General features: G+C 41.9%; 2 protein-coding genes across 16 annotated transcripts in view; one reads left to right on the plus strand and one right to left on the minus strand.

Annotated features, from left to right (window-relative positions):
* The window catches only part of LOC121928404 (serine/arginine repetitive matrix protein 2-like), a 37,528-nt gene extending 29,470 nt beyond the window's left edge, over positions 1–8,058 (plus strand). For 10 of the 11 annotated variants that reach the window (XM_042463039.1, XM_042463044.1, XM_042463042.1 and 7 more), the window contains 6 exons: positions 23–256; positions 2,027–2,169; positions 3,888–3,934; positions 4,215–4,307; positions 6,539–6,667; positions 7,288–8,058. In XM_042463039.1, the coding sequence (XP_042318973.1) occupies positions 23–256; positions 2,027–2,169; positions 3,888–3,934; positions 4,215–4,307; positions 6,539–6,667; positions 7,288–7,461 (820 nt within the window). In that variant the 3' untranslated portion in view covers positions 7,462–8,058. Of the gene's footprint in view, positions 1–22; positions 257–2,026; positions 2,170–3,887; positions 3,935–4,214; positions 4,308–6,355; positions 6,668–7,287 lie in introns of all 11 variants that reach the window. The other variant, XR_006103502.1, reaches the window with a different exon arrangement.
* Positions 8,059–11,899: 3,841 nt separating this feature from the next.
* The window catches only part of PRICKLE4 (prickle planar cell polarity protein 4), a 52,142-nt gene continuing 47,132 nt past the window's right edge, over positions 11,900–16,909 (minus strand). For 4 of the 5 annotated variants that reach the window (XM_042462135.1, XM_042462137.1, XM_042462133.1 and 1 more), the window contains 2 exons: positions 14,075–14,401; positions 11,900–12,802 (listed from right to left, as the gene is read on the minus strand). In XM_042462135.1, the coding sequence (XP_042318069.1) occupies positions 12,234–12,802; positions 14,075–14,401 (896 nt within the window). In that variant the 3' untranslated portion in view covers positions 11,900–12,233. The remainder of the gene's footprint in view (positions 12,803–14,074; positions 14,402–16,909) is intronic. The other variant, XM_042462134.1, reaches the window with a different exon arrangement.

Below are 16,909 nucleotides of genomic sequence, written 5' to 3' on the forward strand. Positions count from 1 at the left end.
ATAGTCGAGAACAGAAATCGAGATCCCCTCACAGGCAAAAAAAGAGATCAGGATCCCCCCAGCAGCAAGAACAGGAATCAAGCTCCCCTCACAGACAAGAAGAGAGTTTGCATAGGCAAGAACAGAGTTTGAGATCTCCTCACAGGAAAAAACAGAGATTGAAGTCCTCTCACAGGCAAGAACAGAGTTCAAAGCTCTATTATAAGCGCAAGTGGCCATTTCATGAACGAGAGCGAAGTTCAGGTTTCCCTCAGAGGTGAGACAGTCATAATTCCTGTGATTTGTTCACTTCCCCTTGATAGCTGCCTGTTGTGTTTAGGAATTTGTTAATGTCTGGGTTAAATCAAATGATAAGACACAGAGTTAAATAAAATGATAAGACACAGAGCAGCAAAAAGAGCCAGAAATAACTAGGGGAAAATGCCTTCTGGTTAATATTTGGACAAAAGAACTAAAATTCACTCTGTGGAAAATGGGGGATCTAGGCAGATTGAGTTGGGATGGCAGTTGCTGGGAATGTTCTAAGTTGTATAGAAGAAAATAGAATAGTTGATGGATTGATTTAGGATGCTGTACACTGACCAAATCTTTCCAAGAAAACCCTATGATAGATTCACCTTAGGGTTGCCATAAGTCAAAAACAAAGGCGCACAACAACAGCAAAACTGCATAAACTAGTCTGAATAGACTATAGCATAGCCTTTGACTGCATCAATCATGAAAATCTATGGAAAGCTCTCAAAGACATAGGAATCCCACTACATTTGATAGTTTTGATGAGAAATGTATACTCAGGACAAGAGGCCATTGTTAGAATAAAATATAGGGAAACAGTTCCCATTTGGCAAGGCAGCCAGACAAGTCTGCATTTTATCACCCTGCATGTTCAACTTGTATGCAGAAAACATCACACAAAGAGCAGGCTCAGACTTTAAAAGGAGGAGGAGTGAATATCGGAGGAAGGAACATCAACAGTCTAAGATTTTTTTTATTTGTTGTTTGCTATTTTTTATTATTTAATGTTAATATGTATTAATATGTATTATGTTAAATTATTTTAGTAGAATGTACGCCTTAGGCAGGTTTATTTTATTTTAACTGATTGTATGTACAGCGCTGTGTAAATTTACAGTGCTCTATAAATAAAGCTTAAATAATAATAGATGACACAGTATTACTAGTGGAAAAATCATGGACTTGAAACAGCTACTGAAGGCACAACTCATTGGAAAAGACAATAATGCAGGGAAAGGTAGAGGGTAGTAGAAAGAAAGGAAGACTGCACGCCAGGAGTCTGTAGGACCTAAGCAGAGCAGTGGAAGACAGAGGCCCTTGGAGATGTCTCATCCACAGGGTTGCCATGAGTCAAGGTCAACTCAAGGGCAGTTAACAGTAAACTGAATAGATGTCAAGATGGTCTCTAAATCTGTACCACACACTGACACTAACTTTAGATTAGTTTTTTGTCTTCCCTTCCTATGAATTTTGTGAACTGTATTTTATAAGGGTTTTGTAAAAATTGTGCCCAAACATTGGTGGGCAGGAGGTAGATGTAGAATTGCTGGGAGATGATTGGTGATTTCCAGTTGGTCTGGAGAAAATATGCTCTCTCTTACTTATCAGCAACTGAAATAAAACAAACTCCGTCCATGATCCTAAATTATACTCCTGAAATAAAGAAGACTGGGATAATGTGAAAGGGATTTTCACATGGAAAGACACTGAGCTTCCTTTCCATTTTGGTGCTTAGAACAAATTCCTCAATTTGTTCTAATTACTGAATTCTTATTTGTGGGTTTTAGTTAAAAAAAAAAAAAAGCAAAATAGATCCATAAGCCTTGGTTCTGCCCAACCACATGCTAGTTGGTCTTAGTGGTTCACTCTAAACTTTGTAAGTTTATGAATTCCTAGGAGAAGGCGATTGAAGGGAAGCTATAAGAGTTTTGAACAGTAAGGTTCTAGGTGTTGCATCTAGAAACATATGATTGCCACTCCTCACCAGTAATCCTTGTACTTCTTTCCACAGGAGGAGAATTGACTTTGGAAGACATTATTACCCTTATTGCAACTGTAAACATAGCTGTAGTCTGCCCCAAGATAATTTTTGGGAAGAAGAGTTGTCTCCCCATTACTTGCCCTGTAAAATAAAATGCAGCTGTTCTCCCAAAGGTTTGTTTTTATTAGGCTTTATATTGTGCATCTGAAACAGTTTTGAAATAGAATATTAAAAAGACTGAGTTTTATGTCTTTAGATTTATCTACATTAAGATAAAAAAAATCTTTTCCATATGATGTTTTCTGCCAGACATCTCTTAGACAAGGGTGGGAATTACATGTCCCATGAGCCTTGAGGCCATATTTTCAGAACTGTGCACCTTCATGAGAACCAGATGGGGAAAATGGTCAGCTAAAAAATTGAATAACATCCAGCAGTAGTGATTCACCTTTTAAACAGGTTGCAGCCCCCAAATCCTTATAGTGCTGCCCCTTTTTTGTGACACACTAGAATTGACTTCCACCCACTTCCAGTTTCATTCTTTCTGGGGCTTTTGTTGTTTTTTTTTGGTCTCACTGCAGCTCCTGATGGGTCCTGGGGATTGGGAAATTGGCACCCGGATACCCATTAGCACCTCAATACCCAGAGATTGTCCATTCCTGCACTAGACTCTCTCCAGAGTGTTTACCAGCAGGATTATTTGCTGAAATGCACTGAATTTTGTAAGACCATAGAGTGGGCCCTTGGCATCTGTTGAGGATTGGTTCCAGAATCCCCTATGGATAAATAATAAATAATAAAATAAAACTTTTATTTATATCCCGCTTTTCTATGAGAAGACAATCAAAGCGGCTTACAACACGTTAAAATCCACATTTACAAATTTATATCCCAAATTCCCCCCCCCCTTAAAACAGGATTAAACAAGTTACAATTTAAAACATCTATTAAAAACACAATAAAAATACAGCGAGGACAGAGCGGTGGGCTGATACATGATGTGAGGGGCAGTCATTCTGTGGCCGGGCACTTTTATTCAGGAAAGGCCTGCCAGAAGAGATCCGTCTTGACAGCTTTTTTAAAGCTGAGCTGGCAATTTGACGGATCTCATCTGGCAGACCGTTCCATAGTTTGGGAGCAATTGCAGAGAAGGCCCTCTGGGAGGTAGCAGTTAGTCTGGTTTTTAAAAGCTGCAATAGATTCCTCCCAAAATCCATGGATGCTCAAGTCCTATTAAATACAATGATGTAGTAAAATGGTGTCTCTTATATACAATGGCAAAATCAAGGTTTGCTTTAAGAATTTATTTATATATTTTAATGTTTTCAAACCATGGATGGTTGAATCTCTGGATACGGAAGGCCTACTGTAATTCTAATTCTGAATTCTGTAAGAACATTCCTTCAGCTGCCAACTAACTGATTTTGTCAGGACATGACTGCAGTAGCACTTACCCATCTGTGTTCTTCAGCACCTGCTATACAGAGGCATACTGCCTTTGTATGTAGTAAACAGGCTTCATTGCTAGTACCCATTCATAGCCTTAGCCTCCATGAATTCATCTAATCTCCTTTTAAATCTGTCCAACTTCCAAACTTGTGGAAGAAACTTCAGTAGTTTAATTGTGCGCTGCATAAAAATATACTTCCTTCAGTGAAAAGAGAATTCATAGTCATAAATTCAATAATGAGTAAGAAACTGTGCGCAGAAAACCTGGGAGGTCTTCATGGCAGGATGTGTCACCTGTCTAATCTTATCCAATATTGCAGTATATGAAACATGAGATAAAATCTCCATTTGTATTTTTGTATCTGAGATTAGAAAGCTAAGCATCCACAAACCAGAAAGGAGTTTTGGCCTTTTGGTCTAATTTGTGTTGTTCTTTTTTCAGAAAGAAGCACAACTGGTAAACCCTGTCCTCCAGCAAGTAACGCTATGGTAAGAAAAGATGGTTAAACCTTGCCTGCTTAGTTTAAGCTGCTCATATATCAGCTGGATAGGTTCCAAAGGATGGTGGTAATCACTTGTGATTCCTGCTCTTCTTGCCTTTGTTAATGAGATAGGCCTTGGAACATGCAAATTCAGTGCCACTTTCTGTAGATGACTGGTGATCGGTTATTTCAGAACATCCTTTCTGGATCCTAACTCTGTTTCCTGTCCTTTTCCCCCCACACCCCACCCAATTCCTTCTCCCTGTAAAATGAAAATCCATTCGTAGAGGACAAAGAAGAAAAAAGTAAAAAAAGTAAAGCAGCCTGAGGAAACTGCAAAGAAGAGAACATCTTCAGAGGAAGGAAAAGAGTCTGTCAAGGTAGTTGATGCTATGTGTGGATTTCTAGAGGCTTCACTTAAGTCAGCCATGTGTTTAGATGAGACTTCATGTGTGTGCGCGCGTGCGTGTGTGTACCCACATATGCATAGAGGGAGAAATGTTGGGGAGGGGGAATGTATATATATTCCATACATATCTGGCTAAACACTTTGAGAAACAGGTTGCTGGAATAGATAGGCCTTTTAGCTTCACCTTTGTGGCTCTGAGGAGCTGGTGAATGTAGTTCATTATTTGCTACACTGTCTCTTATGCAATAATCACAGGGCTCATTTCTTGGGAGAGTCTTTGAAACCGAGACTCTGTTGGGAACTGACTGATAGTATTGTGACCTATTGGCAGATCATACTTCGTTAACAGTCAAGCTTGCCACCTTTGTAGGATCAGCCCAGAAGATGAACTGTACATTTGTAAAGGTGGCAGCAGTAGACTGCGAAAGAGGTTCAGCTGCCATTGTTAGTGTTGAGCTCTAATGGTATATTATAATATTAATTTTGGTAATTTCCTACTGCTTTCTACATTTCCAGGCATTACTGTATTTTCCAGTGAGTCATGCCTTCTCATGTAGCAAAGTATGACAACAACAATTTAGTCATCTTGACTCCTAGGGAGAGTTCAGGCATGATTTGTTGTAGGAATCATTTGTTTGTCTTTTTAGCTATCCGTTGTATCTACAGATCTCTTTCCCCAGCACTACATTTTGAATGCATTGATGTTTTTTCTATCAGCTTACTTCACCATCCAGCTGTCACACCCATACATACCAATGGGAAATAAGATGGGCTAACTTTAGGGTTCAGTTGTATATTTTTGCATTTCAGGATCTTGTCTAGTTCTTTCATAGCTGCCCTTCCCACTCCTAGTCTTTTTCTGATTTCTTGTCTTCAGTTTCCATTCTGATCAGAGATTGTTCTAAGGTATGTGAAATCTTTAACTATTTCAGTTTCTACATTGTCCACACTGCATTTATGTAAATCCGTCATGGTCATTATTTTAGTGCCAAATAAGAAATAATGCTGGATCCTCCTCTCAGCAAATGGCACCTATGTAATTTTTATGACTACAGAACCTTCCACTGTCACATGGAACTTATAATTGATTATGATGACAAATTAATCTCTGGTAGTGAAGGTTTGATGTTACTAACTATTCTGGCATGGCCATTAATCAGTTGGGACTGAGATACCCAGTATGATAGAGAGTATTTAGAATACAGAGTAAGCCAAGATGCCAGGAACAGTCAGATGTACATATATCTTCTCTGATGCCTTACTTTCACGACTCACCACCTCACCTCTGCCAGATTGTGGATGACACAACTTTGTAGGCTTCTCTTCACACACACCCTTCCCATTTTCCTGTAGATTCTACGTTTGGTTAGTTTGACAGAAACTTTGACAATATCTTTACCATCTCCTTTTCTGAATCTTTTAGGAATTTCTTTCCACAAGCATGTTTCAGATTTATTTCTATTGTTCTTTTTCATGAAGGCACCTTTGTCTCACTTTCACATTTTATTTTACAAGTATTCCTATTTCTCAGATGGAAGAAATTCCACATGTCCTCCTTGTGGCATTTATACTTCCTCCTGAGCATCTAGGATTAGTATTACTTGTTTTTTGGACTGTTAAATGTCTCCCAACTTTTAAAAAAGGTTACGAGAGAGAGGTTTCCCAACTTTTATCTATCAGCTAATTCCCCAATGAATTATGCATTATTTTTCTCCTTCTCCTGTCTTTTGCAGTTCTTACTCAGATCAGTACTTGTTAGAATTTTATATTATCTTGTGGTTTAATGATTTTCTGAGATAATAATTTATGCATTTTACTACTCCACTGCCCTTTTATATTCCAATCATATACTGATTATATTGTATTAGTGCATTATATTGCTGTGTTTATATATTTTCACCATTTGTAGGCTGTGGTCTCAATACAACATTTCAATCCAGTTTACTTTAGACTGGCTCCTTTTCTGGTTGAATTTCTTGGCTTGTTTCACAAAAATAGAACCTAACCTTTCTCTTCTAGGCCAGAGGTGGGAATCATGTGTGCCCTCCAGATGTTTTGAGACTGTACCTACTACCATTCCTCACTAGTTACACTATCTAGGACCTTCAGAGATTTGCAGTGCAGCAGCATCTGGAGGGCCTTGTGATTTTCTCTCCTGCTCTTGATCTTGTTAATTCCACACCCCATTGGAAATCTCTGTAGATGCAGATGGCAGCCAAGAGTGAGGAGACAGGCTCCCCTTGCCTACCCAACATAGAGGAGAAAACCACATCATGGACTCTGAAGGACCGTTCTGCAGCCGTGCTGGCAAGGACAGAAGAGATTGAGAAAGTAAGAAAAACATGAGGTTCCCCAGTAGCATGTGTACTGCTTTTAAGAAGGAAAATATGTCAGATCTAAAATAGCTCTTTCATGTACTGTACAGTTTGGCCCTTTATGTTCCCTTATAAACTTTGCCCACCAGTGGATTAAGGCAGAGTGGGCGACTGTAGAAGGGGCAAGATTGGTTGTTCAGGAGACTTTGCAGAGTTGCACCCCCAACACCTCCACCAAAAAAGAAAGAGATTTTTGCACCTAAACACCTTCTAGTGGGCATCACTCAGATGGAATCCCCATTTCACCTATAAAAAGAATGTGACGTGATGGGACAAATCTATCATTTACCACTTTTTAACTGCTCTGTTCATGGATGTGACTTAGATTGTTGAGACCCCATGTAATGCAAATGCAGTGGAAATATACCACCTTTTCAGCCTTAGGTTAGTTCCTTGAAATGAATGTTGTCTTTTGTGATGTTGGCATGACTCACCCATTTTCTAAACAATTGACTGTATTTTTTCTATTCTCATCATTCTCATGGTTGATGTCTGGTATATAGACCTGCATATGTCCCTCCTGTTGTTCATACAATGCCTCACTTGCATGACAAAACCATTTTTCATTTCCAACAGGCTTATCTGCGGGTACTCCTCAACTTTGCAGGAGTGGCTGTCATGTTGGTAGAAAAGGAACCAAGCGTGGAGGCAGCTATAGAATCAGCACTGCGGGCCAACCTGAGGAGGATTGGGGACTACTATGAACACATGCTGAAGAACTACATTGACAGCTTAGCTGAAGCCAGCTGAAAGGAGACTTAATAGGAACAATCTACCTAATGCAACTAAATCCTGTTTCACAACAGAATGAGGGAGCTTGGAAGCTGTGAGGGTTTTTTCCCTGTTGGGTGAGACTGGGAAAAAATAGCGTCCTTTGGCACTAGGGATGAAACCCCCACCCAAGGAATATGAGTTTAAGGTGCAACAGCTATGGGAAACGGAGGCAATAGCTGAAAGACCTGCAGGTGTTATTGCTCTGTTTATGAACAAAGGGTCTTGGAGTAGGAAAGCTCTCTTGATAACAGGACTATTCTGAGCAGTGTTGGCAGAGAAGTTTCTGAAAGGGTTGGGAACTCAAGTCAATGAGGAATTGGGAGATGGCAGTACACTAGATACACTGGTTTGTTACAATTAATTGTTGGACAATTTTTTCCCTTTTGATCATCAGAGCATCACATCTGATTCTGTATTTTCAGCTCTCTTGAATTCATACACTCCTACCACAGGCAGGGAGAGAATGGAGGAGGATCCCCCCACCCCAATTCCTTGTAAAATCTTCATGTTTGTTTTTTGAATTGTTAAAAAGGGTTTTTTTAATACAAATAATAAAATGATGGTTGGAAACAACACAATCTTAGAGCTGCCTTTATTGTTAGTATGCCTTCTCTGCAGTCAACTCTAGATAAAATTGTTTTAAGTTCTTTTAGCATCCTGTTTTAAGGTTGCCAAGTCACACATTTAAATGAAGCAGTGAAAGGCAGGGTTAATCTATATACTCTTAGCACCTTTTGTATACACATTAATTGGGAGGTTGAAGCAGTAGCAAGCAAAGTTCCTAAGAGCTTTTGTCAATTTGTCCAGAACGTGGAAGGATATAATATGAATAATAGCTTTGTTTTACTTTCCTTGCATCCAGGTTGTATCAAAGCTTTTGGAGCTATGACTTGTAGATTTCCTGATCACTGGCAAACCTGACAAGGACTGATGTGTGCCATAGTCAAACTACAGGGCACAATTTGTTCAGCCTTGCTGTGCACTGCAATGCTTACTCCACATTATTTTTTCAGTACTTGAGGTGCAGAATGTTGTATAAGTGAGTGTCTTGCTTGCAGGGCTCTGAGGGCTTATCCTCAATTTTATGTTACCTCTATATGTAGTGCATCTATATGCATCAGTTTCTCCTATCAAACATTTTGCATTCACTGCATAAACACTGGGCAATATGCTTACTAGTCTGCTTTTCCTGCAAAAAAAATCATTATTTCATTGATTTTTCATTGCACACTTTCATTCATCAGAATTAATAAATTCCTGTAGTGTTCTTATACACAGAAATAATGTGTATGTATTATGCCAGAATGCACTCTTTCATTAACTGTGTTGATAGGCAACTGGGGCACTGTATAAAAACGTACACCTGGATACATGGTTTGCAAGTGGGGTGGACAGAAGGTGACAGAACATGGACTCCTAACTTATGCATTTTTCTTTCACTTGAACAAGGTCCTCTGCATAGAGCATTTATAAGTTGAGTCTATCTTATCTGAAATGCTTGGGACCAGAAGTGTTTTGGAATATTTGCATCTTGGATAGGCATAAAAATGAAATCCATTTATGTTTCATATATACCTTTTACACATAGTCTGAAGGTAAATTTATACATAATATTGCTAATAATTCTGTGCATAAAACAAAGTCTGTGTACACTGAACCAACAGAAAGCAGAATGTGTCACTATCTCAGCCACCTCTATGGACTGTTTTGGATTTTGGAATTCCAGATAAGGAAGACTTAACCTGTCTTGGTATCTTATTGTTTCTGCAACAACTAAATTCTACAGGCACAGAAAAAGTGTGGGCTACATGCAGAAGCTGCATGCAGCCACCTCTCCCCTTTATTTTTTCCTTGGACCAGTTTTTGGCCTCAAAAACATGAAAGGGCAGCTCAAATTGCTGCAAAATGTAGCCAGTTTACTTCCTCGCCTTCTTTAAACTTCCCCCCATAAACAGCAAAAAATGGAACCAGAAATAACATTACTTTTTCAGCAGGGTGATGCTGTGAACCAACAGCATAAAAGTACCTGCTAGCCCTCCCTTGGTGCAATAATGCCATAGGGGCTTGTAACTCTTAATATGTTTGTCAGATTAATGCCTGATGTGTGGGCTTTTACCACACGAAGGAAATTTTTTAACAAGAGGCTGAGCAGAGCAGATATATTAACTATGGCGGGATACAGATGGGCAAAAAGGGGTGTGTTCATGACGTCATGAAGGTATAGCCTTCAGACGGCCCATACCTGAATGCCGCCATGAACACGCCGCCCGCACGCCCCAAGCGGGAAGAAGTGGCATTAAAAAGCTGCTTTTCCCCGCTTCTTTTCTATATAGTGCGCAGCTGCGCATCTCCGCTGTACGCTGCTGCACCGGTAGGCCAGGAATTGCTACACCGCTAATTTAAGTTGCCCATTTAAAAGCTCCGTGTCTGCTGCGTCGCATAATGAGTCGGGGTCCTGGAACATGCGCAGTTTGCAGTCAGGTTTTAATTGCAGCGTCAGCTGCCATGCAGGTGTGGAAGCTGCAGCACAGCTGCAGCGCATTTTAAGACTCGTAACCCTAACCCTAGAGCCGCACGTACGCATGCGCTGCTAGAATCATGGAAAGTTTGGAATTTAAAGTGCACCCCTACACACATTCCTGCGCCATTTTCACCTAACAATAAAAAAACGCTAAAACTTTAAATATTTACATATGTACAAGGGAGGTGATGGGGGATGGCAGGGGGACAGCGGTGGCAGCGGCGACAGCTGTGGCTGTGCATTGCAGATTCAGCAAGAGCGCGGGGACCAAAGGAGAGCAGGCATCCATGATGCTGGTGACACTGGCAACGTGCAAGCGGACAAGGATGCCAACACCAGCTGATCACCAGCTGGCAGGAGGCCACCTTTGTTCTTGGCCAGGGCGGGGGAAAAAGTTTAAAGGGGCTTGGGTGCTTTAAATGTGCACATATGCTTTCTGCCGCCGGTGCTGAGTGCCGCAGCTGCGCAGCTGCACATCCGCCAGCCGGCAAAAGAAAAAAAAACCCGTTTTTGGCCGCCTGTGAGGAAGCTGCCTCTCTCTTTGCAGAGTCCTCCGAGGCGGCGGTATGGAAACTGCGGGTCAGAAACGGCCCCAGGTGAGGCGTCTTCACTGCCCCCCATGTGGAAGCCCCATACACTTGAGCCACGCCCCCGGGGTGGGCGGTCTGGAGGCTCCGTATTCAGCAGAATACACCTCCAAGACGTCTTCCCCTACCCGTCTGTATCCCGCCTCTGTTACTTAATCTATTCCCGCTATTCTCTCAAAATCAGCCAGGTTAACCTCCCTCCAATATCCTAATTTCTTGGCATGCAAGCAATTTTAAAATGTATTTCTTTCACAGGTACACCTGGGTTGGCATCTTGTTAGTGAGTCACAATAGTGTACATCCAATTTACATTATTGTAACCTGTTTGGGGAGCTGTTACAGTCATAATTCTTTACCAACTGTACAAAAACCAAAATTCCACCCAACCTCCCTTTTTAAGCAACATAGGCATTTCCAACTATTTTCCTGTCATTGGATGTGCTGCAAGGATGTCAATTGCAGGGATTTCCTGAGGTCCCTTGAGGATGGCTATTGTATGTAGCATGTCTAGCTGCAGAAAAATAACTGGATACCTCTCTGCTGTTTCCTCTTGCTTGCCAAATGACACAGAAATTGCTGTGGAGGAGTAGAACCAGGGGACAGAACTACAAGCCAGATTTATGTTTACTGATGCAGTCTTCCAGCTGTATAAATAATATCCAGACCAGAGCACAGGATAAATGGTACTTTGGAACTATGCTTCCCAGAATCCACCAACCAACATGGCCCTGCTGACTGGGGAGGGAGGTTCTTGGAGGTAAAGTCCCAAAAAGTAACATCTCCTAGACACAAGGTATTAAGTATTATGCATGGCATTGTCATAACTCAATGTCTTCAGTATCTCCAGATAGATTTCAGGGTTACCTGACCACTAAAATATTCCCAGAGCTGCCAGCAGGGAGCAGCAGAAAACAACTAATTACGGGGAAAAGTACTAAGTGAAAGGCCACCTGAAAGCCCTGACTCTGCAGAAATCTAAGGAGAATTCCAAAACATTTTAAAAGCTACTGCTTGTGACTCTGCTTTCCACATGTCATAGAAAAATTGGCTCCAGAGCAAGATGAGGGTGGACACATGCACTACTCTTTCTCCATGTCACCCTTTTTGTCCCCAACCTGTTTCACCCTTTTGAAAAAGAAATACTATTCCTGATAAGGGCACTGCAGAAAGTTTGAATCCTTGTCTAAAAGCTTTGCCCTTCTTTTAAATCGCAGGCCATGGAGAATGGGCACACCTGTTCTCCAAGCCTCTGAAATACAAAGTTTAAGCAACTTAGGGAAACACATACTCCGTGTCAAGGCAGGTATATCTTTCTAGAGTTTTTTACTGCAACTCCCAGCAGCATTGACATTTCTAATGGTAAGAAATGATTGAAACTGTAGTTCAGCAACATCTGGACAGCTACAAGATTCCTACCTCTGCTCTGCATCCATAGCAATCCTGCATCTCAGGTCACCTGTACCCACGTGTTCCTGAGTTAGCCTACACTTACTGGGCATTTTGCTCTGCACCCATAGGGTGATGGTCTTCTAATTCCTCCTCTTCTCTCCACCCTGTTTTGCTACATAAAGTGTCTGCTCATGGCACTACACTGCTCTCTATCTTCTGACCTACTCTTCAGATGTCTGAGCACTACCCTGTTAGGCTATACTACAGTGTTTGCTGTTTGTCCTTGCTCTGGTTGCCCACCGTGTTCCTTTGCCAAGTGTTTCCTGCTCCATACCGGGCAGAGAAATGTGCCTGGCCCTAGGCTTTGGAATTGGCTTCCCAAAGAAGAAGCCTTCTGGCTCAGACTCAGAATCAGAAGAGGATGACCAATTTGGGCACCAAGCGTCGCCTTGTTCTACTACTGCTTCCTGCTCAGCAGTACTGTCTTTTAGTGAGGTCTCTGGGACGTCCATGTTTAACACTGCTGCATGGGGTGCTACAGAAAGGCCACTTCTGAAGTGATGGTCTCCAACTTGTTGCTGAGATGCTTGCAGGAGAGTGGTTCCCAAGCTGTGGTCCTCCCTCTGACTTGTTGAGCTCCAAGCTGCTTCTAGAGAAGATGTGGAGATCTGCACTGCTTTTTGTAGAGAACCAATCAATGACTCACATTCATCATGTTGTGGGGAAAGCATTCTGCTCCTGAAAACAATATCTGCTTCTTCCTGGCTGCCACATTCAGGACCTATTGAAGAATTCCCACTTGGGTAAAGACTTTCCATTGCTAGAAAAATAAGTAAAAGAAAGATCATATAAGAGCAAAGTGATTACCTTTGCTGAATGAAATCTAGAAGGTATTCTTGCAGTGGCATTTTTTGCTAATTATCAACTACACTGCATGAGTCAGGTGTTTCTACAGTCAGTCAACTGCATCCAGATCAAGTTTGCAAGATCTTTGTGTTTGTTGTGTGCCTTTTAGTTGTTTCCAACTCATGGCAACCCTAAGGCAAAACTTTCATAGTGTTTTCCTGGCAAAAGTTGTTCAGAGGAATTTTGCCATTGCCATCCACTGAGCCTGAGAGAGTGACTTGCCCAAGGTCACTCAGCGGGTTTCCATGGCTGAGTGGAGATTCAGCCCCTTGTCTCCAGTCATAGTCCAGAGCTCAAACCACTACATCTCACTGCTCTCCATTTGTTTTGTGGTCCATACCATTTATTATACCATCTTATTTCATAAGTGAGTTTTCAAACAACTTTTGTGTTTTCTCTTGAGGTATTTCAAACATGAAATGTTTCATTTTAATTATTCCCTTATGAAAACTAGTGTTATGTACACATCTCATTACCCATGTCAAACAATGTGGCAGTCACTTCTTTCTCTAGTTTCTCCTGCTGTGATAGGATGTACAGTTCTCTTCCTGCTGATCCACACCTGACACTCAGAAGCCTAAAGGTTTCTGCCATTAGGGCAGAGCTAGCATCAAGTGTTGGCATCATTAACCATTTGCAAAAGCCCCATAGTAAACTCCCAGAAGGATCACTTGGTAGCCCTCTTCCCAAGCTAATTCCTGTGGCATCATTGCTTCTCCTTGCTATTACTGCTTGTTCATCTGGCTCCATCAGTCTGCCAGTGAGATCTAGTAGTTGGACTGTTGGATAGGGATTTGAGAGAGCCAGCTCCAAATCTACACTGAGCTATGAAACTCACTGGATGGCCTTGGGCTAGACATTCCTTCTCAGCCTGACCAGTCTTAAAGGTAGTTGTGAAAGTAGAGTAAGTCATGGACTCTGCCTTGAAATGACTGGAGGAAAAGCCTAATGAACAAATAAGGAGCCACTGTCTCTGCTTGCCTGGCCATCTTTTTAGTGGCAAGGATTGGTCCACAGGAAGAATATCAAGGGAAAGTGTGGTAGCAAAGAGGTGGGCTTGCTCCGAGCAGGGAAACTGACGAGGTTATCTTACACTCTTTTCCACTCCCACCCCCCAAAATAGAAGCTGACACTGCATTGGGAATACAGTAACCTAAGATTGGGGACTGATTACCAAAGACATTACCGTCTGCACCTGCAATTTCCTTGCTGGTTTCACAGCTGGTTCCTGCAGCTTCAGTGGAGCAGCCAGTGTTACTGTTTCTAACTCTGGAGAGAGGTGTGGAGTCAGGGGATGGTGCAGAGATGAAAGCAGAGTCAGAGGAATCTGAGCCACTGAACGACAAAGTGGATTCCTTCTCCAAGCTACAAGCTTCAGAGCAGAAGAGGAGGCCATTCTGAGTGATAACTGGCTGGTCTACTACCAGTGCTTTTTGGCACAGGCTGCAGCAGAAACAGGAGGTTTTGGCATGCCAGTGTTGACCCTGGAGGGTGGCCTGTTCACTGTCGACCCCTGTGAGAAAAGAATAAAACCATAGAAGAGAATATGAGAATGTGAATACAGCATAAGGTGAAAAGTGGTGGCTCCTGGAACTTAACGTTAAGACTGGAATTGCTCAGGTATGTCATAGACTTTCAGCAAGGAGGTAAAAAACATTTTACTTGTGGGCAACAAATACACATTCTTTAAACTGCTCCCCAGAGTGGCCAGAGCAATACTACACTTATACTTCCTGTAATGAGACCTCTCTAGCCTCAGCTGAAGTAGCTAAAGTAGCTCATAGGCATGTTGCTTTCATCACACTTTTGCAAGTGTTAAGGGACCTTACTACACAGGGCACAGAAGTTGAGTCAGTTCACATTGGTCGATGCGTATTCGCGTTATATCACATTGGTGTTTCACACCTGTGAGCTCAGAATACATATTGACCAATGCGATATAACGTGAATACGCTTTGGCCAATGCGTATTCACGGCTGGCTTCTGAACTGAAGGCAGCCGGCTCCTCCGTTTTGCAAGTCCACAAAATTAGTGGATTCACGGGATCTGTATTGATGGCCAGTGCGAAACCTCTGCTGCTTTGGCTGGTGTCTACATCCAATCCTCTGGTTCTCCTGAAGACCACCGGGTTACAAATTTACCATGATGCTGCGCTAGAATTTCCCCCATCTCCTTCCGTTGGCCCTTTCCCCTTTCAGGACAACCGCCGGGGCTGGGGAGTGATTTTTCCACTGACCGAGACAAAGCAGAAACCTTTTGTGTCGGGGGGGGGGGGGATGTATATGTATATGTGTGTATGTATGTGTGTATATACACACACACACACACAGATGTGTGTGTAAGCATATACATGCAGCATTACACTTTCGGCTGCTCCACAGTTTGTGTGTGTATACATACATATACATATATACACACATTTACATATACGGTACATATACATACACACACACACACACACACAAACTGTGGAGCAGCCGAAAGTGTAATGCTGCATGTATATGCTTACACACACATCTGTGTGTGTGTGTGTGTGTGTGTGTGTATACATACATATTCATATATACACACATACATATACATACACACACACACACACACAAAGATGTGTGTGTAAGCAGATACATGCAGCATTACACTTTCGGCTGCTCCACAGTGTGTGTGTGTGTGTGTGTGTGTGTGTGTGTGTGTATACTGTATATGTATATGTATATATATATATATATATACACACACACACAGAGCTAAACAGTGACCTCATTCTTCACCCCAGAAGTTAAAAATGTTGCGCCTCGTTCAGAGCCTCACAGAGCATGCACAAGGCTGCCACTGCGAATCGGCCAATACACATTGTATTGGGCTGGTGTGGTTATCCAATCTGCACTTGCCTCACTTTGCCTGAATACGCATTGGCTGATTCGCAAAACCTCGATTCGGAAGGCCGCCCAGGTGTGGAAAAACAATGCGATATGACGCGAATACGAATATAAATAAAGTTTCACACTTTTGGCAGTACCACTATGTGTATATGTGTGTATATCTATGTGTGTGTGTGTGTGTATACACACACACACACACACATACAAACACTCAAGCAGATAGATGTGTGTGTACACATATAAATACGGCATCACACTTTTGGCACAGTGTGTTTTTGTATATATGTGTGTGTGTGTGTGTGTATATATATATATATATGTATATGTATGTGTATATGTATGTGTGTATGTATGTGTATAGATGTGTGTGTGTGTGTGTGTATATATATATATATATATACACACACACACACACACACACTCATACAGACAAATGAAAGGCATCACACTTTTGGCTGTACCACTATGTGTACAGTGGTACCTCGGGATACGAAATACCCAGGTTACGAAATTTTCGGGATACGAAAAAATCCCATTGGAAATCATTGTTCCGGGTTACGAATGTTTTTTCGGGTTACGAAGAAAATTTTTGGTGCTTTTTTCGGCTTTTTCGCACGAAACGCGGCTTTTCCCCATTAGCGCCTATGGCAATTCGGCTTACGAAGGCTTTTCGGGTTACGAAAGCGGCCGCGGAACGAATTACTTTCGTAACCCGAGGCACCACTGTATATATATATGTATGTATGTATATATATAAGTAAGTATGTATGTATTTATGTGTGTGTGTGTGTATACACACACACACACACACACACACACACACACAGATGGTGCATACCCCTTTTGTAAGTGGCTAAAGGCAGCAATTATTGCGATATTACGCACTAAACAGTGACCTCATTCTTCACCCCAGAAGTTAAAAATGTTGCGCCTCGTTCAGAGCCTCACAGAGCATGCGCAAGGCTGCCACTGCGAATCGGCCAATACACATTGTATTGGGCTGGTGTGGTTATCCAATCTGCACTTGCCTCACTTTGCCTGAATACGCATTGGCTGATTCGCAAAACCTCGATTCGGAAGGCCACCCAGGTGTGGAAAAACAATGCGATATGACGCAAATACGAATCGGCAAAGCATATTCA

Source organism: Sceloporus undulatus, chromosome 4 (assembly GCF_019175285.1).
Source record: "Sceloporus undulatus isolate JIND9_A2432 ecotype Alabama chromosome 4, SceUnd_v1.1, whole genome shotgun sequence".
Classification (NCBI taxonomy): domain Eukaryota; kingdom Metazoa; phylum Chordata; class Lepidosauria; order Squamata; family Phrynosomatidae; genus Sceloporus; species Sceloporus undulatus.